Source organism: Zonotrichia albicollis, chromosome 1 (genome assembly GCF_047830755.1).
Source record: "Zonotrichia albicollis isolate bZonAlb1 chromosome 1, bZonAlb1.hap1, whole genome shotgun sequence".
NCBI classification, from domain to species: Eukaryota; Metazoa; Chordata; class Aves; order Passeriformes; family Passerellidae; genus Zonotrichia; species Zonotrichia albicollis.
Genome location: NC_133819.1, coordinates 63,450,347 through 63,476,408, shown reverse-complemented (window position 1 = coordinate 63,476,408; position 26,062 = coordinate 63,450,347). Strand labels below are relative to the sequence as shown.

At 38.2% G+C, this 26,062-nt stretch overlaps 1 protein-coding gene across 2 annotated transcripts in view; it reads left to right on the top strand.

Annotated features, from left to right (window-relative positions):
- CDKAL1 (CDKAL1 threonylcarbamoyladenosine tRNA methylthiotransferase) overlaps positions 1-26,062 on the top strand; it is a 381,082-nt gene that overhangs the window by 44,281 nt on the left and 310,739 nt on the right. For both annotated transcript variants that reach the window (XM_005481774.4, XM_005481775.3), the window contains exon 5: positions 22,749-22,833. In XM_005481774.4, the coding sequence (XP_005481831.2) occupies positions 22,749-22,833 (85 nt within the window). The remainder of the gene's footprint in view (positions 1-22,748; positions 22,834-26,062) is intronic.

Sequence of the window (26,062 nt, the reverse complement as noted above, 5' to 3'; positions counted from 1 at the left end):
GCAGATGTGCTGCACCAACACAGGCAGTCCTTTGGCCTGGTGCATTTTTTTTTATCCCAGGACAAATATCTGGCTAATCTTTATAGTGCTATCATTCTTGTGAAAGGGTGGTATGAGAAAGAGGGAAGCTGCTACTTGAGGGAAGCTTTGTAAAGCTGTGCCCCAAGTCTGTTCAGTGTGTAAATAAAATGTAAATTGTGTGTGTGGGCCAGAACTGGCCTGTGAGTAGGAGACATGACCAAGGAATTTCTGTATGGAATGAAGTGGTTGGTTTTACACAATGATTTACTGCTGTTGCTGATGGCTGCATGTTTCTTTAGCTTTACACACTGCACTAGGCAGAACAATAAGCTCTGTTTGAAAGCCTGAGCTTTGCCTGTGGTTTGCATATTTTGTCTTTGAATACATACTTGGAGTTCATATGACTAAGTTCAAAGAAAGTAACTTTCCTTTTTTCATATGCTCATGCTGATCTTGAAATATTAATTTATTTTCCCTATTTAAGTGATTATCAGGAAAAAATAACTTTTTCATTACATTGGTTGATGTCAACACTGTATGAACATCAGAAATTCAAAGTAGATCTGATTATGCAGGAGAAAGCATATTATGTAGTCTATTGGTGTACCTTGAAGGGGAAATGTGTTTTGAAACTTATTACAAAACAGATAAATATGCATTTTCTCTAAGAGATGTTCTTTAACTTCTGTATCTGAAAGTCATTGTTAGTGATTCCAGAAATAATTTTCATATCTGTAGTAAAAATACTTTTTTAAACTACTGATATTTGAGAATTGTTCTTGTACAGATTGATAGTCTTTTTTAGTGATCAGGTAGCAGCATTTCTGGGCACATGAGCACAGTGTAAAAGATGTTATTAAAAAGGGGGTTTAAAAATGTTTCATTATCTTGGTTGTACTAAAAATAATAGCAGCAGTGAATGAGAAAGCTGACCAAAAATCCTCAGAACCTTATTTCGTTATTTTTCTGCTGATTTCCTCAACTGACTCCTTTTACTAACTGTGACCAGGCTCCTTGGCTTGTCATTCTGTGTGCATGGGAGAAGTGTCACAACCAGAAGTGCTGGATTCCAGGCACTTCATTGAATTATTTGTGTCATTTGTGCCAGTTACATTTACACAGTATATTTAAATGGAGACATATAGAATGGTGTCATAGGAGGCAAAATTTGGTAACAGTAGGATTAGGGTAAGCACAAAACTCTGTTTTTTGTAAGGAGGCTATTCTTTGGAATAGACCTTGGTTTAAATTCCTTCTCCTCAGATGCCTAAGCACTTTGTGTTTAAAGCCTGTGGACATCACACTTGTAGTCAGGCAGTGTTTTGGGAGCTGGTTTGTGCTTCCTTACATGTGTTGTCTCCTTGGTGTTTTTGAACTCATTCTCCAGTGGTGCAAAGTGTCCACAGAAGGTCATGGATAATGACCCTGTTCCAGTTTGTCTCATATTCTTTCTTGTCTGAATACTGTTCTACAAATTAAAAATCATTATCTGGCTTTTTAAAAGGTGTTATTGCTTGCCTTTATCCTCTGCACTGTGTAAAATTTTAAATCTTCTGGAAGAGAAGCTGAGCAGGGCTTTTGAATTTATCACCACATAGACTAAACCTGTATTGTGTATTTTAGCTCTATAACTTATCTCTCCTGGAGAGTGAGAAAGGTAAAAATAATAATCTCCCATTACCTGCTGAAAGTGGCTTTGTGAGCATTGCAAGCACCTTGGTCCACTTAAGAGTATCTGTTTTTTTGCTGGGTACTCTGGTGCCAGAGGTGGGACAACTTACATTGCATTTTGTTTAGCTTGTGGCTAGTTTCTTCTAAAACATTGGGCTGCCTGGGATCTGTTTTACAAGCAACTTGGATATCCAGACTGTACGAAGAGAGTAACAGTAGCTTTGAAAGCTGTCTCAGTAGAAGTCACCTCTTTCAATCAGAACACTGTAATGGAGATTAGTTTTTCTGTGGTGTTTAGCATCTGCTTCTTGATACTAAGTAGCAGTTCCATTTTTCATTACAGTTATATGATTGCGAATGCATTTTAATTATTGCTATAGCTTTTAAGGCTTTTTTACACTGTAGATATGTAATTAAAAGAATTGTGTAGGTAATGAACCATGATTTCAGAATGTATAGCTTCTTAAGTGGATCCTCTGCCCTCCCCAGCTCTGGTGAGGGCACACCTGGAGGGCTGTGTCCAGTTTGGGCTGCCCAGCAGAGAGACATGGACATGATGGAGACACTCCAATGAAGGACCATGAAGACAATTTAGGGACTGGGGTGTCTCTCCTGTGAGGAGAAGCTGAGAAATCTGGGATTATTCAACATGGCAAAGAGAAGGTTCAGAGGAATCTCATCAATGTGTATTAAATACCTTAAGGAAGGGTGCAATGGGACTGGAGCCAGACTCTCTTCAGTGATGCCCAGTGACAGGCCAGGAGCCCATGGGCCCACAGTGACACAGCAGGTTCCTTCTGAGCACCAGAAGCCACTTCTTTTACTGTGAAGGTGCACAGGTTGCCCAGGGTGGTGGTGGAGTCTCCATGCCTGCAGATATTTAAAAGACATCAGGACATGGTCCTGGGCAGTTGGCTGTGGGTGCTCCTTCTGGATCAAAGGATTTGGACCAGATGACTTCCAGAGGTGCTTTTCCTACCCAACTGTCTGTTGATTTTTAGCTATGGGGGAAACTCTTGTGCTGTGTCTTCCATGCATTGTTTTCTTTATATAGAATTCAGATTGGAAGATGTGTTTCTGCTGCATCAAGGTAACAACCTTTACCCTGCAAAAGTATTGTGTGTATTTTTGTACTTTTCCCACAAAAAAAAGACCCCAAGAAAAACAAACAGTCAGCAGGGAGGCTCTTAACTACCTACTATATGTTTTGATGTATTTTTAGTGTAATAAGTCTATCCTGGTTTTTTTTTTTTTTGTAAGGGTCTAAAGCAGGAATGCACTATGTGTGTATTATTAGTATGGGAGAGAAAGAAAGAAAACTGATGAATATTTATCTGGTGAAAGGCAACTTGAATTTTAGTATTCAATATATTTTTGCTCCAAATCAATTTTTGCCATTTACTGTAGAGTTGGTGTGCATTTACATGACACAAGGTCAGCATATGTGACTTAGACTCTTTCCACTTAAATCCAAAAATACATTCATTGTCTTGTGTCCATCAGCTCTTGAGTTTGTTGGGGGCAGAATGGGATTGTTTTAGCATTCAAGAATCAATTTACATTGTCAGAAGCAATATCCTGTTGAATTGTAATGTGTTTCACAGCTTGACTTGTGACATAATATTCCACGATGTGTTATAAACTGATGTAATGTCAGATCTTTGGAAGGCAGGAGACAGATTATCTGGAGCAAATACCAACCTGTTCTTGACATTTGTGAACTGCTTCATTAATTATCAGAACTACATACTCAAAGCTCAGCAACATTCTAGGATTTCATAATACTAATTTCATATGACAGAAAAGACATAGGAGGATAGGAATATGGTTTTAACATGGGGTCTGAGAGAATTTGCTGTTTTCATGTAATAGTAGCTAAACACTAGTTTTAATCTAATCATATTTTGTAAATTTTTAAAGGCCACTGTGTCTTTCTGGGATGCTGTATGATTTGGTGAGTGCCCCTCCAGATTGGACCACATCTTTTGTGAGGAGTCTTGGTGGCTGTTGCTGTTTTTATTTTCATTCCAAGGTGGTTAATTACCTTTGAAAGTGCTAACACAAGATTTGGAACATACACCCCAGAAAAGACTATAATCTGTACAACATTTATGGGTAAGGCTGATTCTGTTTTATTGCATAAGAATTGAAGTAGCAGATGTGCTTTTGCATACACAGACATAAGGTCTGAAATAAAACCAGCTGACTTCAAAGGTAAATAAAGGTTGAGAATGGCTGCTTAGTCACATATCCCTGAAAAAAAGGGACAGGGGAATTTATGGTGGGGCCAATGATAAGGGATGATAAAAGGCTTCTGTTTGGGGGAAGAAGAAAGTTTAGCTTATGTCTCATAAATGCAGATTTGATCTTCTCTTGTGGAGAGGCACAGAGGCTTGCTTCTCTGTGGGATGTGTGGTAGCTGATGTGGCTTCCAAAGCTGATGAAGTGTCTCACTTGGGTGATTGCAGGGTGTGGCATGGTGGCTGTTTTGGCTTTTGTCAGGTAGGCATTGCTGGTCAGTGCCTCTATGTTAAATGTCTGCAAATACTGCTGTATGCTGGGTAGCTCAGGGTACTGATGAAATAAAGTTGTAGGCATTATTGGACGAGTCTTCTAGTCCTTTGGGTTGCTAAGAGTCCTCAGTTCTCAAAGATTGATCAGAAACCTGCTTTCTTCCTGAGGGAAGTAATTCATACTATGTCATTGCTCTATGAAATCTTCCCCCCAGTAAGGTGGTACTTATATTTCTGAAACCCATATGCTTTATATTAATTTGTGTTAATTCAATTTCCTGAGAAGTCTGGTAGGCAAAAAATCAGTTTCCCATTTGCTTATCGACCTTACTATACCCTGAATGGCATGACCATTTTTGCAAATAAACATTTATTTATCTTTCAGGTTAAATTCACTATACCAGTCTGGTATAATTAAAATTCTAACAGTTTCAATTTTTCATCATTATTTCTTAATCACAGTGAGAATACATTTCTTGCAAGGCTACTTTAGTTGCCCGTATACTTGTAGTGTAGCTTTACAAAGTATTTCTGGTAGTGCTTTGTGTTGTGAGGCTGAGGACACTGACCATGACATGGCATGTTTGTATACTCGTTAAACAAGACCAGTGTATTGAAAAAACAGAAGATACATGTGTATTCAGACTTTATTTAAGCCATCAGAAAATAATACAAAATGCACTGAAGATAATATTCTGGCTAATGACTGTCTCTTGTGGTAATAAATGTGTAAAAATAAAGGATTTAAGGGTCATATAGAATTTTTCTTTCAAATGCAATGGCAGTTTCTTTGAAGGGATTAAAAAAACAAAACAGCCTTATAGCTCATATTGTACTTAATCTCTAGACTGGTATATGTTGATTACTTGTACATATCTTGAGATTTTTTTAATATGTGTGGGCAACAAATATAATTACCAGCTAGGATTACTTCTGCTTGTAAGATTCCTTTAATATTTTCATGCGTGGTAAAAAGGACACTAGATGTACAATTAGCAAATAAGGAAACAAAAGCAACTTAAAAACTTCATTACCATATTATTTGCAGTGTACTGTTAAAATTAAGTCATAAACATCTATGAACAGTGACTTTTTAAAGGAATAATGCCCACTTTTTCAGAGGTACTGGTGTTTAATATACAGTACCTTGAAACAGATGTAATAAGTTTTCCTCTTTGAGACAGTCATCCTAATAGTATATATAAAATTTGCTTCTGTAGTACAATGGAGACCCCCTTAAATGCCTATGTTGAAACTGGAATCTTCCTGTGAAATCAAGGGTGGAATATGTAGACTATCTGCATTTGACAGAGATTTTACAAGTTTATTTTCTAGTAAATACTCCATTCTTCATACTTCTCAGAATACTTCTGTGTGCCAGTGGAATGGGATGTTATGTGTGGCTTTTACTGCTTTTGTAAATGGTTTTAAGCAATTAAATTCTACCACTTTATTGTTTATTTCACTAACAATTTGTTTCAAATGGATGGGTCGGTAAACATACCTGTTTATATATGCTACTGGCACTTGTTTCCAGTTGTTAATTTTGTATGGGTTTTGTTGTGGATCTGTTGAAAAAATGTACCCTTCTGTGATTTTACTGTGTGCTTCCTAAACATGGTCTTAACGTGAGTCTGCTTCCTCCCTAATCTCAGAGACCTTGTGCAAATTCAGGAGCTGTTGGTGTCATCTTTCATGTATTTGTGATGGACATTTTTTGCCCCTACTTAATTTAAATCTTCAGCCTGAGCTTAATGATGACTGATCTGTACCTTTTTAGTGCATGCCTTAACCTTTTGAATAGTTTAAGCCTTGCAAGACTTTCTTGAAGTTACGCCCTGTTTGAAAGAATAGAGATCTTCATTAAATGTCCTTATCTAAGACTTCAACAAATCAGAAAGTGTAAGAAAAGTGAAGCAGCTGTTTCTTTTATGACACCAAAGTAAGGCTTTACCTTTAATATTAACTTTTATTTTTAAGGAAAGAAGGTAACTGTATATTGATTCTGTGAAAAGATGATAGGGGACAGAAAGATAAGAAGTCATTCAAAGTTTTGAAAAGGGGCTAATAATCTATTTGCCGTAAGTGCTGAATATTGCTTTTGAAAGTAAATGTAATGCAGGATCTCGAGTAACCTCAGCAAAAAATGAGGTATTAGGAGCTTCAAACATTTAAGTTTGTGTTTTTTTAAACAGTGTTCAAAAAATATTTTCTTCAATCCATCTGCTGTAGATCGATCTTGTTTCTGCTTAATAACACTGGCTAAGTTGTGAATAATTAATGTCCTTTTGTGCAGGACATTTTTGAAGAAATTACACCTGTTATCTTGAGTGTTTGCTTTGATCTGAAGATGTAATTGTGCTCTGTGTGTAAGAGTTCACATTTGTTGGGGAGTTGTGTGCAGTTTAAAATCAAATACAGCAATTGTAATAATGATTTTGATGATCCCATATCAATTGTCAATTTAAGGATTGCACAAAATGGGACAAAAATACATTACTTAGCATCAGGAAGACCAGGCTGTGCAGGCCTTCTGGATTTGAGTGTAGCTGGAGATTTTACCTGCTGCCTGGAGGTACAGGCAGGGCAGGGTGCAGTGGGCTGGAGAGTCCAGGAGAAGTGAAGACACCCTCTGTGGGGCAGTCTGAGAGCTACAAAGGTTTGGGGCTTATCTCAGGGCTCTTGTGGAGCTTGGACAAAAGTTGACAAAGTCTGCTGATGTTCTTGGAGCTGAAAGTTGGTTTTGTACTGAGAGATGATGGGAGTCCTGGCATGGATGGGTTGTTGGGGGTGTGGACACTGAAAACACCTGGGCTGCAGGTGGGGGGCCTGATAAAGGAGCTTCAGGTGTGGCAAGTGCAAGAAACTCTGCAGTGAAGTACATGCTTTGTTGGTTTTACAACTTGGAAGTATTGGCAAAATGTATTGGTTCAAAGCCACTTGCAACATTGTGTATTAAGTGCCAGATGATTAATGGAAAATACACTGTGTGTGCTTGCAGGACCCAGTGATGATTAATAGCTCCTAAAAGCTTGTAACAAATAAAGCCTGTAAACAAATAAAGGGTGAGGAGAAGGCTGAGGTCCTTAATGCTTTCTTTGCTTAGTCTTTAACATTCAGACCAGTTAAGCTCAGTGTACCCAGCCTCCTGAGAGAGAAAATAGGGACAGAGTGCAGAATGAAGCTCCCATAATCCAAGGGGAAATGGTCAGTGGCCTGCTGTGCCACGTGGACATAAGTCTGTTGGGTTGGGTGGGATCCGTCTGAGGGTGCTGAAGGAGCTGTCAGAGGCACTCCCCTTCTCTGAGCAAGTGACCCCTTTAGAGGTGAGGGAAAGGCTGTGGATGTTGTCTTTCTAGGCTGCAGTAAAGACTCCCATAGCATTCTCCTGGAGAAGCTGCCTGCTCATGCTTTAGATGAATGCACTCTGTGCTGGATTAGAAGCTCTCTGCCCAGAGAGTTGGTAACAAAGGGAGTTTGGTCCTGCTGGTGGCTGATCACAAGCGCTGTTCCCCAGGGCTGGATCGGGGCCAGTCCTGATAAAAACCTTTATCAATGATCTGAACAAGAGGATCAAGTGCATCCTCAGTCAGTTTGAGGGCCAAGCTGTGTGGGAGTGTCAATCTGCTGGAGGGTAGCAGGGCTCTGGTGAGGCGTCTGGAGGATGGATGGGCTGAGGCCAGTTGTACGAAGTTGAACTTAACTTCAGCCACAGCAACCCCAGGCAGTGCTCCAGGCTGGGGGCAATATGGCTGGAAAGCTGCCCAGGAAAAGAGGACCTGGGGGTGCTGGTCAACAGTAGCCAAACAGGAGCCAGCAGTGCCCCAGTGGCATCCTGGCCTGTGTCAGCAATGGTGTGGCCAGCAGGAGCAGGGCAGGGATTGTCCCCTGTACTTGGCACTGGTTGAGGCTGTGCTTCAAGTCCTGTATCCAGGTTTGGGTCCCTCACCTCAACAAAGACATTGAGTGGCTGGAGTGTGTCCAGAGAAAGGCAGCAAGGCTGGGGAGGGGTCTGGAGCACAAGTGTGATGAGGAGCAGCTGAGGGAGCTGGGGGTGTTTAGCCTGGGGAAAGGGAGGATCAGAAGGGACCTTGTCTCTCACTATGACTGCTGAAAGGAGGCTGTAGCCAGGTGGGGGCCGGTCTCTTCTGCCAGGCAAGCAGCAACAGGACAAGACAAAATGGTCTCAAGTTTTACCAGGGGAGGATTAGATTAGATATTAGGAAAAGTTTCTTCACAAAAAGGGCTGTCAAGGACCAGACTAGGCAACCCAGGGAAGTGATTGAGTCACCATCCCTGGAGGCATTTAAAAGGCTCATAGGTGTGGCACTAAGTGACATGGTTTAGTGATGGATTTGGCAGTACTAAGACCTCTAAGATTTTAGAGGTCTTTTCCAACCTGAATGACTCGATGAAAGTGCTGTGATGTTTGTTTTCTGAATATATTATTGTAAGTTTGAGTACAGATATTTTATTTTTATTTTTTTCCTTTTTTAAAATCCAGACTCGGTGGAAACAATAAACAAACTTTTCTTTTGATTTATTTCCTTTTTTTTGTGATAAAATGTCTGTCATTTTAAAGAAGCAAATTGGCAGATTATATCCAGGATCTAACAAATACTTTGCTTTCAAATGTGAAAAAATACAGTTGGAAATTGGCCTGGATTGGTAGTGGTTTTTATTTCCTGATTTTTTTCCTGTCAGTCTGCATACTGCCTTTGTTCCCTCTCCATTACAGTTGCCTCTTCACCACTACCATTACATGTATAAACCCTCTCTCCCTGTCATGGGTGTTTGGTTTGTGAAATAAATTATTAAAAATTACTGTAATGATCTTTTGATGTAAGACTGTGGTTGACAATATCTAGCTACTATTAGACCACTTCTTTTTATGTGGGTATTTGTCAATTGTTCATACACTGCATGTAGCTCATTCTGGCCCCTGTGATTCCTCATCCAGGAGAGGAGAAATGTTCTCTTAACGTGTTCTCTGTATCTGTTGGAAAGCATCACAGAGTTTCCTGGAGTCAGATGGAATGTGACAGTAACTGTAAAGGATTTTCGCATGACAGAATTCTTATGAATCTGATTTAAAGTCAACTAAAGGATGTTGTATTCTCTTCTCTTGCATTTGGAAGACTTTTAATTTTTATTTACATCAAGACCACACATTTTGTTCTCTGCACTTAACCTTTGAAAGAATGTAATACCTTTTCTCCTCCACAGTTGCAAGTAGGTGCTGTTGAGTACTTGTTACTTTATGGTAATAATTGATTTTTAGTAAGGGAAGGGCCACTGGAGCAGTAGGCATGGTGCTGTATATTGTCTTATGTGCTAAACATTAAACTTAGCTTTATAGAGCTTAAATTCAATCTAAATTGCAGCCTTGCTGACTAAATATCTGTGTTGACAGAATTTTAAAGGAATGCTAGCAGAGACAGAGCTGGTGAGACTGAGGAAGAGGACAACGTGAAAATGTGAACCTAACATGGTAGTCTCAGGCTGTCTTTATTTTCCCGGTTTTAGAACAGTTGTAAATACTTTTATCTGAGTTCAATTTTAGTATTTTAGTTGGAAGACCTTAGAGTGGGATCTTTAGTAAAGGGTTAGGCACTTTGTGGCAGCTAACTTCTGTCCTTTATAAAGGCTGAGTGTGTGGATGAACCTGAAATGGAGATGAAGTGATTTCAAAAACAGGAAGCCATCTGCTCTACCTGCACTTTGGGAGACCTTGATGATTCCAGGTTATCTTTTGCTGTGTGAGCCATGCTGTGTTCATAGCCTGGACTACCAGCTGTATTTCAGCTTAGATCCTGCCCAGCTGTGCTGATGACCCTAAAGCTGAATTAATACTTGTGTTCCTCTGTCTGGCTGGATGCATCCAGACAGGATGGCACTCAGAGATGACTTTTTTAAACTTTCCTTACCTAAAGGGTTCTGTTAATGTACTTAGAGGTGGTACTGTTTTTCAGGGTCATGGTTTGAAGGCCAGTTGAAGCAAATAAAGACTAATTACAAACCAATGCCTTTAGTTACAAATCAGTAACTTTATGGGCTTAAGGTAGGTAGTCTAGGCTTTCCATATAGACATTGGCCTCCTGATGTCTCTGCCACCCTTCCCCTTGTATCTAGCAACTTCTTATTAATTACTATTGGATTTTTCTCTTCTAAAATGTTTAAAATACTAAAGGTAATAATGTCTTTTCCTACTGGAAGTGACCATAACCCTTTAGCCCCGGAAGTTTACAACCATAAGCATTTTTACTTCTGCAAAATATATATTAAATAAAAAAGTAGTTTACTTTTGGTTTTTTACTTTTTTAAAAATATTTACCACTAGAGTTCACCAAAAGCTTTCTAAAAAATAATGTCAGTATCAAACATTTGGGCAGATAATGTGCCAGAGTGGGATGGGTTATGTGACTTGTAGGAACTTGATATGCTATTTTTAAAAATTCATCTTTGAAAGCAAGAAAAAGGTGAAATCATAAGATATAAATATATAAAGAAAGGCTAGTGATCATGGGAGACACCAGATTAAACTCCTGTCACTGACAAACAAAAAAGAGAACTTTGTATAAAGATCCCTCTCACATCAGAAAACATAAATTAAATTGTGGATAACTACGGGCCTTGAAGTCTTAAAAGTAAGGAAGTTCAGAAAGGAGATAGATCAAAATGGCTTTTTCAATACCTTGAGCTGTGTAATGAAATGTAGGTTTTGTGTTGTTGCTCTTTACGTTGCCTTCAAAGTAGGAAAGACATAGGTAAGTCCAGCCAAAGGAAGATACTCCCAGTGTGAAGCCTGGGGTAGGAAGAAGGTAACAACCCAAAAAAAATGGACTCCTTCTGACCTATGGAGCTCTTCCAAATCTTCTGCCTTTTCCTTGAAGGAAATTGAGAACTGCTAGACAGCACTGTGCACATTTAAAGTGCAGCTCTGCCTGCTGTAATACACCAGCATCACTCCCTGTGACAGTCCTTGAAATCCTGAGATGTGGCTGCCAAATAAGATGAGAAAATGGATCCTCACCCACCTTCTCTTGTTTGTCAAAATGTTCTTTTTATTTTTGGGAGCTGCTGTTACATCAAATAATACATGTCTCAAACTAATGTTCGAACTGGTTTGTGCTTGATGAAAGCACTCTGAGGCCATAAAGCTAAATTTTCCTACGCAAAACTGGCATGTTTTAACTTCAGCACTTGTAAGTGCTACTGAAAGTTTCAAAATAGGCTTGTCTTATTGCATGCAATACTGTACTGGAAGAATATTTTCTGGTGCTTTTTTTGTGCAAATGATGGTAATTTAACAAAACTGCCTCTAACAAGGGTATCAAACCTGCACTCAGGATTGACAGGAGACACCGTACAGAAATAATGTGTGAGGCTGTAATGGGTATCTCAGCGTTGGTACAGAACTATTCAGCCTCTCCAGGCATAGCTCTGTAGCAGCTGCATGGACTGGTGTGTCTGCTCTGCATGAGTCAGGGCATGGAGAAAGGGGCTGGGATACACCTTTGCACACCTGCCCATGCTGTCTTTGCTTTTCTGTCCCAGCTCATCTTTACTCCTCTGCCATGAACAGGCTTCCTTACTCTGCTGGGCATAGAAGTAGATCTGCTACTTTGTCCTAAATGTTTCCAGATGAGGCTTTTTCCTAACTTGCTGGTGGGATTTTGTGAAGCAGCTTGTGCCGCTGATTGCTGTGCTGCATTTACCGGTTGTGTGTGTAAAGAGTGAGCTTTCATTTCTGCTTGGCTTAGTCTGGAGTTTTCACAAGCACTAAATTTTGCTGATAGTCTGAACTGGGAATGATGGTTGGGAATTAACCACAGCAGAGGCTTATCTGGCTGCTGGGTATGATACCTTAAGCCCATATCTCCTTCTTTTCAGAAAACTGATAAAGTAGAAAATAGATGAGGTGTGAAGGTAGTTCTGAAAAAGTCAATAAGTAGCCGGAAGCTACAATTTAATAAGTGTTTAGACATATCTGGCTCAAATAGCTTATAATTTTAACTCTTTTAAAAGTGATAGCTAAAACCTAAATCTATATTCCCTGTGGCATTAGGTATCAGGAGAAATAAGTGGAAGCAAGGCATTTGAAATCAATAAATGGCTTCTAGGTACAACTTAATGCAGACGGAACTTGGAGGAAAAAGATGGTGAAACAGATACAGGAATAAAATTTAGGTTTCTTTTGCAGACTATAGCAAAGTTCTAATCCTGGCTGTTGTGAAAATGAATGGAGATTAGAAAGTTGTGGAAATGTGGAAGTTCACTGCCATGGGCCAACTTGTACAGAATTAGATGTACTGAAAAAGTAAGAAATCTGTGGAGTAAAGCTGCTCACTTTATGCCTTAAATAATAAATGAAATAATGTTAATTACCCAAGATCCATTTTGTATTATACTGGAAATAAAGCAAAGATATTTTTTCCCCATTTGCTTGGGGATTGTGTTATGCTTGAGAATCTTCTACTTCTCTGCTTTGAGTTTCATGTTGCTGGATTTAGTTGTGGTTTACAGGGCCTGGAAGTGCAAGAGGCTCCTCTGGGTAGGTAATTCAAGTGATGCAACTGCATTTTATGAGTGCCCTTGGTTTCTCTTTTCTGTTCCTTAGCCCAACTGGTTGTACTTGTGTGTATAATGGGACTAAATAAGCATCAATTTATATTTTCTTTGTTCTATCCCGTAGACATGGTGAGGAAGAGCCATTAACATTCCATTAGCTCTGTAGACAGAAGCATTTATATATGTGAGATTTGTCATAATGTTACACCTCAAAGAGATTAAAATTACATTCCTGGGGCAGGTTCCAGTCAATCCTTCTTGATTCTGAACTACTTATTGCTGTTTACAGCAAATTCATATGGAATCATATAATGTATAGTGGAGAACATAGACTTTTCATTTTTCATTTCCTATGCCTTTGCTGTCATCATATGAAATACCTGCTTATGCTTGACTGCAGTAGCTTTTTACCTGAAACATGTGTTTTTTACTTCACAGTATGTGATATTTTCAAATCAATAGTTTAGATGACTTTTCTGACTGGCAGTTTGTGTCTTGCCAATCTCAACATCAGCAGTTTCACTTACATTTCAGCCATTTTTTTAGAAACTCCGATCTGCAGAACAACTGAATCCTCTTTAATAATTTTTACCAGGTCAGGCTAATTCTGAGACTACAGATAAAGCAAGTGGAGATTTCTGAAGTGTTGTGTCAAAATGAGAATGCAGTTGTTTTTCAGTGAGTCCTGTGAAATCTGGAGATTCTCTTGGAACTCACCTATCAGCTGTCATCCTTCTAAGGCCGTGGTTAGACTTCAATAGATGTCCTGAGACAGCTGGTAGCACATCTGCAAGAGCTGTGTTTGAGCACACATGGGGAGTTAGAGCTATTATATCTATTTGGGTTAGTTTTTTGAGGGGAGGGGGGAGGAAGGATTTTAATTTTTTTTTTAACCTTGTCCCATAGAAAGGAGTTAGTTTGTTCTACTGTTCAGTCTTTTCTGTTCATTTGCTGTGCAACCCAAATTACTGAAAAGTTGGGTTTTGTGATTGCCTTTAAACTTGTCAAAAATTTATATCACTTATCTGGCCTCTAAAGGATGTAGACTGCAATAGTGCATATGAATCTAGGCAATGGCTTTGTGTTCAGGGACAGGCCTGAAGGCAGGGACAACTTGGCTAGGATCTTGGCTTGTTTGCATAGGCATCCTGTGTGGCTTGATCGAGTTATGGAAATTCTGAAACTACTTGTCTACATTTATAAGATGAAAAGAATTGGTGTAGGGAAGGGTGCATATTTAATATGTGGCTGCTGAAGGTAAATCAGTTAATATTTGCAGCATGCTTTGAAACTTCGGTTGCATGGTGTTGTGCAAGATGTTTTGTTCATGGCTGGCTTTGGATTTTGAGTGACTAAGACAGAAGCAATCAGTCTGTATTTGCTCATTTGAATAACTCGTGTTTTGCGTATGAAGCTGTATGTAGGGACAGAAAAGCACTGAGTCGTACTGTGCCTGCTATTTCTGGAATATCAAGCCGGCTTAAGACTCAAAGGAGGAGGAGTTTCTGGGATTTTTCCAAATTCTGTCAACAAAACAAATTCTATCCGCATTAATCATCAGAATGAGTTGGAGTTATTTGTGTGTTGTTGTAGCATAGCCTGGCTGAAACAGGCTACTTGACCTTGTTCCTAATGTAATGGGACTTTTCCCAAAAGACTGATAAATCACTCATCACTGCTTTGCATATTGAAATTATTCACACTGATCATTATGTCTTCATTGAAGTGAATGGAGCAATTGACCCTTGGAATGCCTCAAAAATATGTCTGTGCTCAAGAGCAGGGTGAAATGCCCACTTTAGAGCACCATGCTATGGTGCCTGCATCTGCTGCTGCCCAGGGTAATTTGGGTTCCTTAATATCAGGTCTTATTGTGCTGAACAGCCCTTGGCAAGGCTTAGGCTTCCTGCCAACACACCTCTTAGCTAGCTGTGAGATTTATCTTCTCTTGTTTTAAGGTCTTGTTTTGTTCTAGAAATAGTTGCATGATCCACTTTTCTCAAAGTAGTGAAGTCTTTATTTTGAAAGAATGAGCTAAAAATGGAGCCTATATTTTCCACCTTTGGTATATAGTACCATGTGCAGAGTAAGCTTTGACTATTTTATATCAAAAAAGAGCCATGAGAAAAGAGTAGCTCATTAAGGTCATGTCATGTTGGAATAAGCTTCCTTTGGAACATGGCCATGGTCACTTACTTGTAAGAGGGTGCCTTTCCTTTAAAGTGTATTTCTGGGAGCTGTTTGACAAGACAAGTGTGGAATGCAGACTAAAATGTAGCAGATTATGGCACAGGAAGCTAAGCTGTACCCAGAGCTGGACTGAAGTATACAATTTTTTTTCCATAATCAACAAAGACAGCAAGCAGGTAAGATGTAGAAATGGTCAGTCCCTTTCTTGATTGGAACAAGCATGAGTTCAATGGCTATGGGCTTGGTAAAGTTCTCATTCATGTGGGGGAATTATTGAAATGTCTTACAAGTACTGCAGTTTTAGAGTGTTGGAGTTCCAAAAGGAAACCTGCTGTTTTTCAAAAACATTTCTAGGTTTAGCATTTTTAAACATAAATCATTTTGCAACTTCAAGCTACCCTCAGGTGCCTTAATGCATGGAAAATCTAGTGAATTAAAGTAAAATGAACAAAAATACCAAAGTAATTTGTCAATTCATGTTGTCTGTGCTGTGTGCAAAGGCAGAAAAATCAGCAGGACATTGCAGAAGGAATGAAAATACAAGTTATAACCTAATTGGATTTTTTTTACATTGCTAAAAGGTAAACCTTTCTAGTAGATTTAACTCTCCTGTTCTTTGCTTTGTGGAGCTGAGGTGTTGCTGAGGGTGGATGGGCTGAAGCCTCCCTACACAGCTCTGTGTGTCTGGGTGCTGCAGAGCAGACCCTGGGCTGCAGCAAGCAGTGTAGCTGGGATGTCCTGCTGGTCTGACATGAGTCTGAAGTGTAGACACAAGTCACAAGTGTACAAACTGGGAGAAAAAGGTGGCTCACAAGGATCACCTCAGACCCAGACTGCAGCCTGTGCTGTGTCTGGAGCAGAGATGAAAAGTACTTAGAGAACAGATTACTCACTTCAAAATCCCAATATAAATTGGGATTACTCTTGTAAGTTCTACTGATGGTTGCAGAGTGGAAGTGGGAAGTAAAGTTTATCATTGTTGATATTTTGAAGCTAAATTTATTCTTTTATGTACTTTTTCTTCTGTGTTGTCTAGTGTTCAGTACCTCCATATAAGGCCTGAAGTATTCTTTAATGGATATGCTCTGAAATACAGATTGGTTTGTCTGCACTATTTATAAAAAATTAATGTTAGTTCAGGTGTTCACCTATTGTAATTTTTCAAGTTCCAGTTTCATATTCTCAGTGATCTCACAGTCACCCTTTAGTTTTAGTGATGGTGGCAGAAGCCATAAGCTGTTCTGCTGGCCTTTGTAGACTTTAGCAAGTTAAATATATCTTGGAGGAATTTGTTTTTGGGAAAGAGTGGTAAGGCAAAGTTCCAGGTCATGAACAGATTGAATGGACATCAACTGATAGTAGTTTGTCCCAGTAACTGCAGGATACCCCCTAAACAGCTGAAAAGAGAGGTGTATGTGCTTCTTTTTTCAAAATGGATTTTCAAAGGTGACTGGAAATAAACTAATATTTTTTTAGAAAACTTTCAGTCCTGAAAGTAGGCATGAGTACATAAAATTGAATTATTTGTCTGTTGTACTGAAATGAGGAAAGGCAATGATTTAACATTCATATTTTGAATCCAGTAGTGTATTACTCGATTGTAATCTGCTACATCTTGCATGTTTAAATGTGCTCAGTTCCTACTTATTTGATGTGTTCAGTAGACAAGTCCCTGTGCGCCTCTGTTTTGGTGCTGGATAGTGAGAAATATCCTTTGATAACAGGCACAGCATCCTGATCTGGAAGCTTTATAAAATCTGTTTATAGTCCAGCAGTAGCTGCTGTTAAGATATCTGCCTGCTCAAGAAAATTTCCAAAAAATACTCAGAAATATACCAGAAAAAATACCAGAAAACCCAAGAAAGGCTACTTACGCTATTAGCTCGGTAATGAAAATGTTAATGGAGAAGGAAAATGGCAAATTTGCATATTTGTAGTTTAAATCATGGCAAGAGGCATGATGGGAGAAATTATTTTTTCATGAAGGCTTGTCTGCATTCCTGATTTGATAAGCAGCCTGGCCTTCCTTTTGGAACTTTAAATAACATATATGCAGGGTGAACCAAATAGTTGTGTTTCATTAATTGTGAATGAAGTAACTTGTTATGTCCAGAGTATCTCAGAAGTTTAATGAGAAAACAGAAGTCATGTTGCAACCAAGCCTTTTACATTTTTCATGTAAAAAAACTAAGCTTTTTACATGTAAATCCTTTTACATTTTACATCCTGATAGTGTTGATAAGGCATGAGTGGGATTGTTTTGAAAGACATTTGCAATCTGCAAAGTTGGTATTTTCAGCGTGCCTTTGAGTGTTTTGTATCATTGGCAAATGCATGGTACGTCTTCAGAGGTGGGAACTGATAATGTGTCCCTGAGATTCCAAACAAGTACCATCTGGAAACTCATGATAACTTGTGGTTTTGATTTGTAGTTGCTGTCAGGGGTGCAGACACACAGAAAGAGCTTGTTTGCTTGGAATCTGTAGGACAAGTTACATCAAAGTTGATAGCTAACTATATCTGATACAATATTGGGAACTAGCAAATGGTAGCCAAGAATTTTGTGTGCCGAGGAAAGGCACACAAATAAAACACCAAACTTTTTCTTGTCACTCTCAACTTTATTGAGCTTTTTTCTTCTTCCAAGCAAAGCCTATTGTCTGCAAACAAATAACTAAACTCCCTGTCCCCAGAGAAAGATGTACCTTCCTCCTGCACTGATGATTCACAGCATTTCTGAAGTCGTATTTATGAGGAGATTCTTTCCCAATACTTGTTGAGGTCTCTCAATGCCCGGTGGTCCAAGAAGTCATTAAATTAACCAGCGCCTAATTTCAGGAACCTAATTTGAGTGACAGTGGGTTTCTGTGACACAGGGATGTCGAAAGAAAAGAATTAGTTTGGCAACTTTGTTCCAGTCAGGATGCTCCATGACTTCTGTAACTGGCTGTGAGGTGTCCTCATGCTTAGATATTTGTGTCTTTTGGGGGCAGATGATTCCCATGGGGTACAGTTGCAGGCACACATTCCAGATACCTTGGATGTTACTGGATCTACTATGTTTCATGCTATTCCAGAGCATGAAGTGGCAACCAGGGTATCAAGGGAGGGAGCAGAGCTGTTTTGGAAGGAAGAACACACAGGACAAAGCTTTAATGGAGAGGTCCATAAATGGGAAGAGACGCTAGAATACAGCACATGGAAACAGAGAAACTAGACGTATATTTGTTGTGTAAGAGAGTTAGAAGAAACAAAATCAGAAAAGGTGAGAAGGAAGACTCGCAGAGTGGTTAGGAACAGGATAAGGACAGCTGGAGGGAAACACCCTGGAAGAGCCTTCAGTGATTATAGAGAAAGATCTGCTTTCAGATTGGACTTCTCAGATTGATGTACAGTATTTAAAAGTATGTCATAATAGTTATGAGTCATGTTTTTTTAGCAAACTATGCTGAGCAAATCTGGTAGAGATTTCAGTGCAGAGAGAGGAGTGATGTGCTGAAGAAAGTAAAGAAAGGCTTTTCTTTTAGGCCTTCACTAACTGTTTCTTCTACTTTTTTGCTTTGTGAGTGTTTTGATTTTCAAGGAGATGTGGTTTGGGGGGGCTTGGAAGAAAACAAAGTTTTGGAAAAAATTGAAAGAAGACTAAAAGTCAAGAGACCAGGCAAACCCAAGTCAGTTGTTTATTTTCAACTGATAGTATTACTACAGTCTTAAGAAATTCTGCTGATTTATGATTTCTGAAATGATAAGAAAACTGACACTGCTAGTTAGAAAAGAATTGTAAATATTATTTTCCTCTGTAGGTATACTAATGTTACAGACTCTCACCATTTTATCATCTTAGTATTGCATAATGCAGCCAATTCATGTTTTCCAGAGTTTCCCAATTAACTTAAGTGCTCAGAAGTTTCCATGACCTTTAGGTTCCTTTGTACTCTATGTTGTTTTTCAGAGAGTATGAGAGACTTTGTGGTTTACTTCCAGTGTAGCCTTTTTTTATGGAAAAGATGTCACAACGCAAGAAGTCCATGGTTTTGAGTTGTGTTTTTGAGCATGTAATACAAAGCTGCTTTGACATATCTTCCTTTTTTCTTTCTAAAAATATCTTATCAAAGAGGAAGCTGTTTAAGTAGCTCATAAAAATAAATATCATAATGAAAAAAGTATCATTAGGCTGAATATATGGCAAAAATAGAGAAGATTGTTGCAGGATATATGCACCTATATCACATTCACTGCTGTAACTGATGTTCACTGTACTTATGGTTTTTGTTTCAGTTTTGCCTGTTGGTCTCCATGACTTGATGGAAAACCTTCTGTCAATTTTAAGTCGTCCTGTTCGCTCAGATCTGTGTGAGCTCCCAAACACAGGCCTCTGTTCTTCACTGAAATGCTGGAGGTTTCCCAAAAACCTCACCTATGGAGTTGGAGAAGGTGGCAGGTGGAGAGCTTCCAAGGAAGGGTGCATGGATGCCTCAGTGGGTGCAGCACCACATTCATGTGGGGCTTCCCATCCAGACCTAAACTCTTCATCTGTCTGCCTGGAGTATAAACAGGGAATCCTCAGGGCTGTCTGCCCCTGCCCCTCTAGGCATGTGTTTAGAAGCCTGAGCTTATTTGTCAGAGTTTTTTGACTCTTTATTTGAGCACAGTGCTGAATAGTAGCACCTACTCATGCCAGAACACTTATAGGTGTATATACACATATATATATACACACATCTACACATGCATATACATATATATATATATATATATATATATATAGGTAGCCAGTTGCTCCAGTTTCCATGCCCTGAATAAAGGATTATTACCCCAGTGTTGCTTAATATTTAGTAATTATGAAGCCAGAAGATGTTGTTTATACATGCCAAGCCCAGTCTGCTCTTTTGGTCCATGTTTGTTTCCACACATCCATCAAGGCCTTGCAAAGCAAAATTTGACCGCTGACAAGTTATTCCCACAATGTTGCAAATGTTCACATCTTCCTGCAACCTGATACAAAAGGACCGCGTTGGCAATTTTTTTCCTTTTTAACTGAAATTTTATTGAAAAAATGCAGTAGACTGTGGTGAGTTTACATCAGTGCATGCAATTATTTTAAGTATGAATAGGGCAGTAAAGTACTAAGAAAATTCAGCTATCATTTTGAAGAGTTGTGATATGGACACTTAATAAATGAATATATCTCACAAGTGTGTGTCTATATGTTTATATATATGCATAATCAAAACTTGTATGTACATATATTCATATGAGATATCATGAGAAATAATTAGAAAAAAAAGTTTTAAAAATAAAGGCAGAAATAGAACAACTGAATATAATAAAACACTGCTGTTGCTGTAAGAGGAGGACAAACTTCAGATGCACTTTTATGGTCCATAAATGAGTTTTAGATGTGTACATGAAAGACTCCTTTTCCCAAAACTGCTCAGGAGATTTTATTCTGTAAAAGCCTTTGCTTTTTATCTTCTGTTCTGCAGAGGATAAAACCTGTTAAGGAATGAATTTATGTGTATTTGGGAGATTTTCTAATATGTGTGATATATATATAAAGTGTTGCAGTTGTCCCTCAGTCAAGGAGTCAATATATTAATAGCCTGGAAACCAACTGCTGTATGAAATGAGTCCTGTTGGGTTACTATGTAAGGGCTTTCTAAACCTAAATGTGTTACTTTTTCCAAGGCTGTTTTGAAGAGAGGGTTGATTTTGGCTTTAGGGGAGAAGCATTGCCGTGGTGTTGTCTCTTCCTGCACACCTGGAAACCATGGCACAAGGAGGAGCTGAGACCAAGCCCAGAACTGGTGTTCTCTGTCTCTCTCCTCTGAATAAAGGCATCTCTCGAAAATGGTTGTGCTTTACAGTGGTCAGTGTGTGCTACTGCAGCTGTTGTCTGTTAAATGTAATGTCTCACTTAAATGTTGGCCTCTTGCTATTTAGTGTGTGTGTGTGTCCCACCCCTAATTCTCAGGTGGGTGTGTTATGGGTGTGGGGCTGAATTTATAAACATTTTATGCTGCTGAAAAGAATAAGAAATGCAAGGGTTTGGCTGTGTGATTGGAAAACTACTTTTAAAATGTGTTTGTTTTCATACCTAGTACATCTGACTAGGCCAAGAGATCACTCTTTTTCTGACATTGAAACTGTTTCTTTCCTTGTCTGTACATAATTCCTGATCAATTATTTTAACCTCTGATTATATTTGTAATGGTATAGGGGTCTGCTCATTAGTCTAAAAATGTAGTTTTCATGCAGGAGAGGTTCTTCTTTTTGTTCCATTTTTATTTTGACTTCTATGTAGGCTGAAAAACTGAGTGCCCTTTCCCAACCTGACAGGGTCAGATATTTGTTTTGTTTAAAGTAGCTAAAGGTTTGAATGTTGCTTAGGTGACTGTTTTGTGGTCTTTCCCTGTTGTGAAAGGAAGTTATGTTTTAGCCAAATTAATAGTGTAATCTTGGTCAACAATGATTAGAACTCCCCCTGAATATTTTCTCTTATTTAGCATTAATTGCCTTTTATGTATTATTTTCAATTTACCCGCTTCCTAGGTTAAGCGACTGATAATTAATTGTAAACGATGAATTCTTTGAAGAAAATGTCATGAGACAGAAAGCTTTTTCAATTTTAGCATTTTGTCATAAGTGTGTGTGCATGGAGAAAAAGGATATTCATGCCTGTATAGATACATTCATGATGGGTGCATGTATAAATATGCCTAAGTCATGGCAGGCTTCCTCCTGCTTTAGCAGGACATCAGTTCAAGTAAGGCATCCTAAAAATTAAGTTTTACCTGTATTCATTGCTCACTGGCTTATGTTATTTAAAGATACATCAGTCAATACTTTACTGCTCCATGTACTGAATAGTAGCGAGTGACATGAATTTTCTTATCCAAACTGATACAAGCTATTCTGATGAATGCTAAAGCACGAAACTATTTGAGATAGATTATTCTTTTGTTCAAAAAAAGAAGCTCTAACTTCACAAGGATAATGACTAGGCTAGTAATTGTGTAGTATAGGCCATGTTTTACAGGATTACAGTTCATATATGTGCTTCTGCAGATAATTCTGGGATTCAGTTCAGTTAATGAATTTAGATATCAATAGGCTCTGAACATACAGAAAGGTTTGGATCCTGAAAAAAAAAAGTATTCTTATCTGAATGGAAACAGATATTGGTTGCTTGAATATCTTTTGTCTGAAAATTGCTGAGCTATAATTATACTATAACTAAGATATAACCAAAACTAGAAATATGTCTGTTTCTTTCCAAACCCGCTACATTGACTTTTCTCTTTGGTAGAGCTTTACATGTTATGAATTATGATTTGTTTCTTTTGTAGTATTAATTCACAGTGGAGATGAAGCAGGGATTTTGTTTTCTTAGTGAAACCTGCTTTTGTTGACCACCTAATTTTGCCTTTGTCTAGGCAAGACTTTTCTGGGAGTTGTGACCATTTTTTTTAACTTTGTTTTCCATGATGTGCAATCTAGTGGCATCTCAGCTGGTAGATGAGATAACAACTCGTTCCCCATTGGCAAAAAAATTTAAATGAAATGACAATGGAAATGCTTATGTGCCTCTTTTTATTCTAAAACACAAAACAAAGAAAAACAATAAACCCCTTCCAAGAATGTAATTGAATATAAAGTAATCTTGCAAATAGCCAACTTACTATTAATGGCTCAGTTTGGTTTTTTTAAAAATATTATATAAGTTAGGAGTTGACAGGTTAAATAATTCTTAACGCAAGTTGATTTTTTTCTGTTTTGTAGATAACTCTGATGAAGCAGATTTATGGTTGCTCAACAGTTGTACTGTAAAAAATCCTGCTGAAGACCACTTTAGAAACTCAATCAAGTAAGTTGTTTCCTTACAAATATTTTGATTTTTAATCAGTGAGTATTGCATGTCTTAAAGCTCTGTGTTTTCAATCTAGAAGTAATTTTGTGTTCTAGAGCAATAAATGTGCTGACTTTATGTTACAATGGTGAATTCTCTAGAATGGGTTTGTAAGGTAGAATGGATTTTTAAAAAATAGCAATAACTTGCAAGTGATTATCATTACACTTATTTAGGAGAACTCTTGACCCATTCAGATAGGGACTTTTATATCACTTTTCAAGACAATGTTGTAATAGTCTTCTGAAGAGTTGACTGTGCTTTTGATTTTGTTTTTTGCTTTTTAATATATAAAATGTTAGGTTGTTTCATTTTTCATCTACCTAAATATGGCCTAACTGGGACCTGCTTTTCAGTTGTGTGCAGCAATGGCCATAAATTAAATGACAGGAAGCACCTTAAGATGAGAAAGAAGTTCTTCGTGTTGAGGGCGGCAGAGCACTGGAACAGGCTGCCTAAGGGGGTCATGGAGTCTCCCTCTCTGGAGACATTCCAAACCCACCTGGATGTGTCCCTGTGTCACCTGCTCTGGTTACCCTGCCTTGGCAGGGGCTTGGACAAGGGGATGGTCCAGAAACAACTTCCAACCAATTCTGTGGTTCTTTGTAAAGGGTATCTGGTATATACTTAAAACCAGCTATTTCACTGTGTGTTTTCTTGAAAGATTAGCTCATTAGCTTATAATAGAAGCCTTGTGAAGAATATTTTATTACTCAGTACCATTCCATTGATGTCAAACAAAATGACATGGTAGTGATTTTTGCCTCCAATTTCTGCAGAAGTGTAGTTATGGTGAGAATAACCAGAAAACCTGTACACATACAGCTGCCACTGCCCAGTATAAAGAAATATAGTGGTGTGTGTCTTGTACATTTTACCTTTAGTAAACAATTTTGGCTATTTGTGCAGCCATTTATTTAGTGTGGTGCTCTGGGGATGGACTGTGGGGATAGACTGGCTGTTGAAATCCATTTTGGTTTGAAACACACAGTTCTTGGGAATGGAAAGAGAAGAGAGAGAAGCTGGATATAAGCTACCTGCTTGCAATGCTGGAGTTACTAACAGGCTTTCAGGGCTGTAACCTGGAACAGAAACCACTTGCCTGCTGTAGGTGGCACAGCAGAAATTTCCTCCACCCCTGAGAGTGCTTTACTTTCTTGGCTGCTGGTGTTGCACTTGGTGACCAGGATGGCTTAGGCCTTTTCTTCTCTGTTGCCAAAAAAAAAAAAAAGAAGGAAAAAAAAAAAGTCAAACTATTTCCAGAATACTTCCAGCAGTTAGTGTGTGTTGGCCAACAGAACTGATGACAAGATACTTTCCAGCTCAGCTGTGGCCATCCTTCTATTTTACTAATCCTGTGCCAGAAATGATGTGGTATGGTGCGTGTCCCAGCCAGGAGAATAGAGTTGGTTAAGAAAGAGGGCCTAACAGAAAGCAAGTGACCAAAAATATTTCTTTGAAGAACGTGTTTCTGTTGCTGCTCTGTTCATGAGCCTGATGTTACTTGCAGCCTGGATTTATTCTTTTTTATCCTTACATCTCCCTATACTTGTTCTTTTCCTGTAGCATTCATGCTCTAGTCTCAGATCCTGGCAGTTCCCAGCCATGGAGAATGACATCTTCTGTAGTTGTTTCTGATTTTTCATAAGCATTTTTAATTTCTCATTAAACACAAGGGAAGCACATTGTCTCTCTAAAGAACACAACTTCTCCCAAATAGTTCTTAATTTGTTACAGCAAAAATGCAATGCATGAAGTTTGGGTGAAGGAAAATGAACTGCCATTATATCCTGTCACAGCAGCTTGTTGGTAACTATGGAAATCTTTGTTTTTCTCAATTGGCTAACAAAATAAACATGTAGTGTGTGTGTGTGTTGTCAAAGCAAACATGCTTGGAGCAGAAAAATTAATACCCAGCCCTGTAAAATTCTTCTTAAAAAAAAATCAGCTTCAAAGTGTTACATTGTATTATGCATGTTATTGAGAAAAGTATTTATGTATTCTGTGTCCATTGCAATAGTTCCTACATTGCTTGCATATATGACTTTAAAATGCACTGATCCAAACCAGTGGTGTGTGTTCCCACTGGTAGTTAGAGAATGGCTGTGAAAAGCTGATCACTCACTAGCAACATGGGCCAAAGAATGTGCCAGAACCCAACAAGTCCTGTAGGTACAACCTTTTTCTGGTCTGATTTTCTTCTAAAAAAGAAGCAAAACCATTCCTAGACTCTCTGAACCTTTGCAGATGTGCATACAGCTGATACAAGATAACTGACAGTATAATCTTTATGCTTTTTTTTTTTTTTTTTTTTTGCTTGTTGCTCTTAGGAGTAGTCTCCTGTTCTTCAGTACCAATAAAGTTGAATTTGCTGAACCAGAGTAGTGGTATGGAAGGCATTGGAGCTTATGGATGGGAATTGAGAGAGTTTCCTGGGCAGATTTTATTCTCACTTGGTTAATTTTAAGATTAAAGTAGAGTTAGGCAATAACAATAAAGAATTCCCACTATAATTAAGCGGGTGGAGTTAAACAAAATAAAATTAAGGCTTATGTTTTGATTAGTGATGGATCTACCTCTTGTGCTTTAATAGAGTAGTTCCTGGGCATTGCAGGAAATTAATGGGTTTTGGAAAGTTCTATTTTTTGAAATTGACTTTATTTTGCCTTAAGATTAAATAATACTTAAAAATTGTCTGTTTATTTAAAAGTCAGTCACATTTTTTTTGCTGATAATGTTTCAGTATGATATCTTTGTTTTGGACTTGATCATCTGCCAGTGGGACCAATTTGGATGAGTTAAATGTATATGTATATATGTGTTTTATAAACACATATAAAAATAACAATAACATATTATAAATATGTAACATATGTAACATATTATAAATAAGTATAAATAACAAAAAGTAAGTAAAATATCATTAAATTTCTTCCAGAGAGATGTCACTATTTATTTGTATTGGTTAGTTTTTTTGTGGTTCATTTATGTGCTTCTGCTTATTGTGTTTGTGGTTTGTTTGTTTGTTTGGTTGGTTTTTTTCTCATTTGCAGAAGGTTATCAGGTAACATTTTCTGCTGTCATTGATTTTAGTCAAAATAAGTAAAAGTAGTTTTCTTAAAACTTAGTTGTTGGTAATAGCAAGAATAAACATTCAGGAAGTAAGTTACTAAATAGATTTACTGTG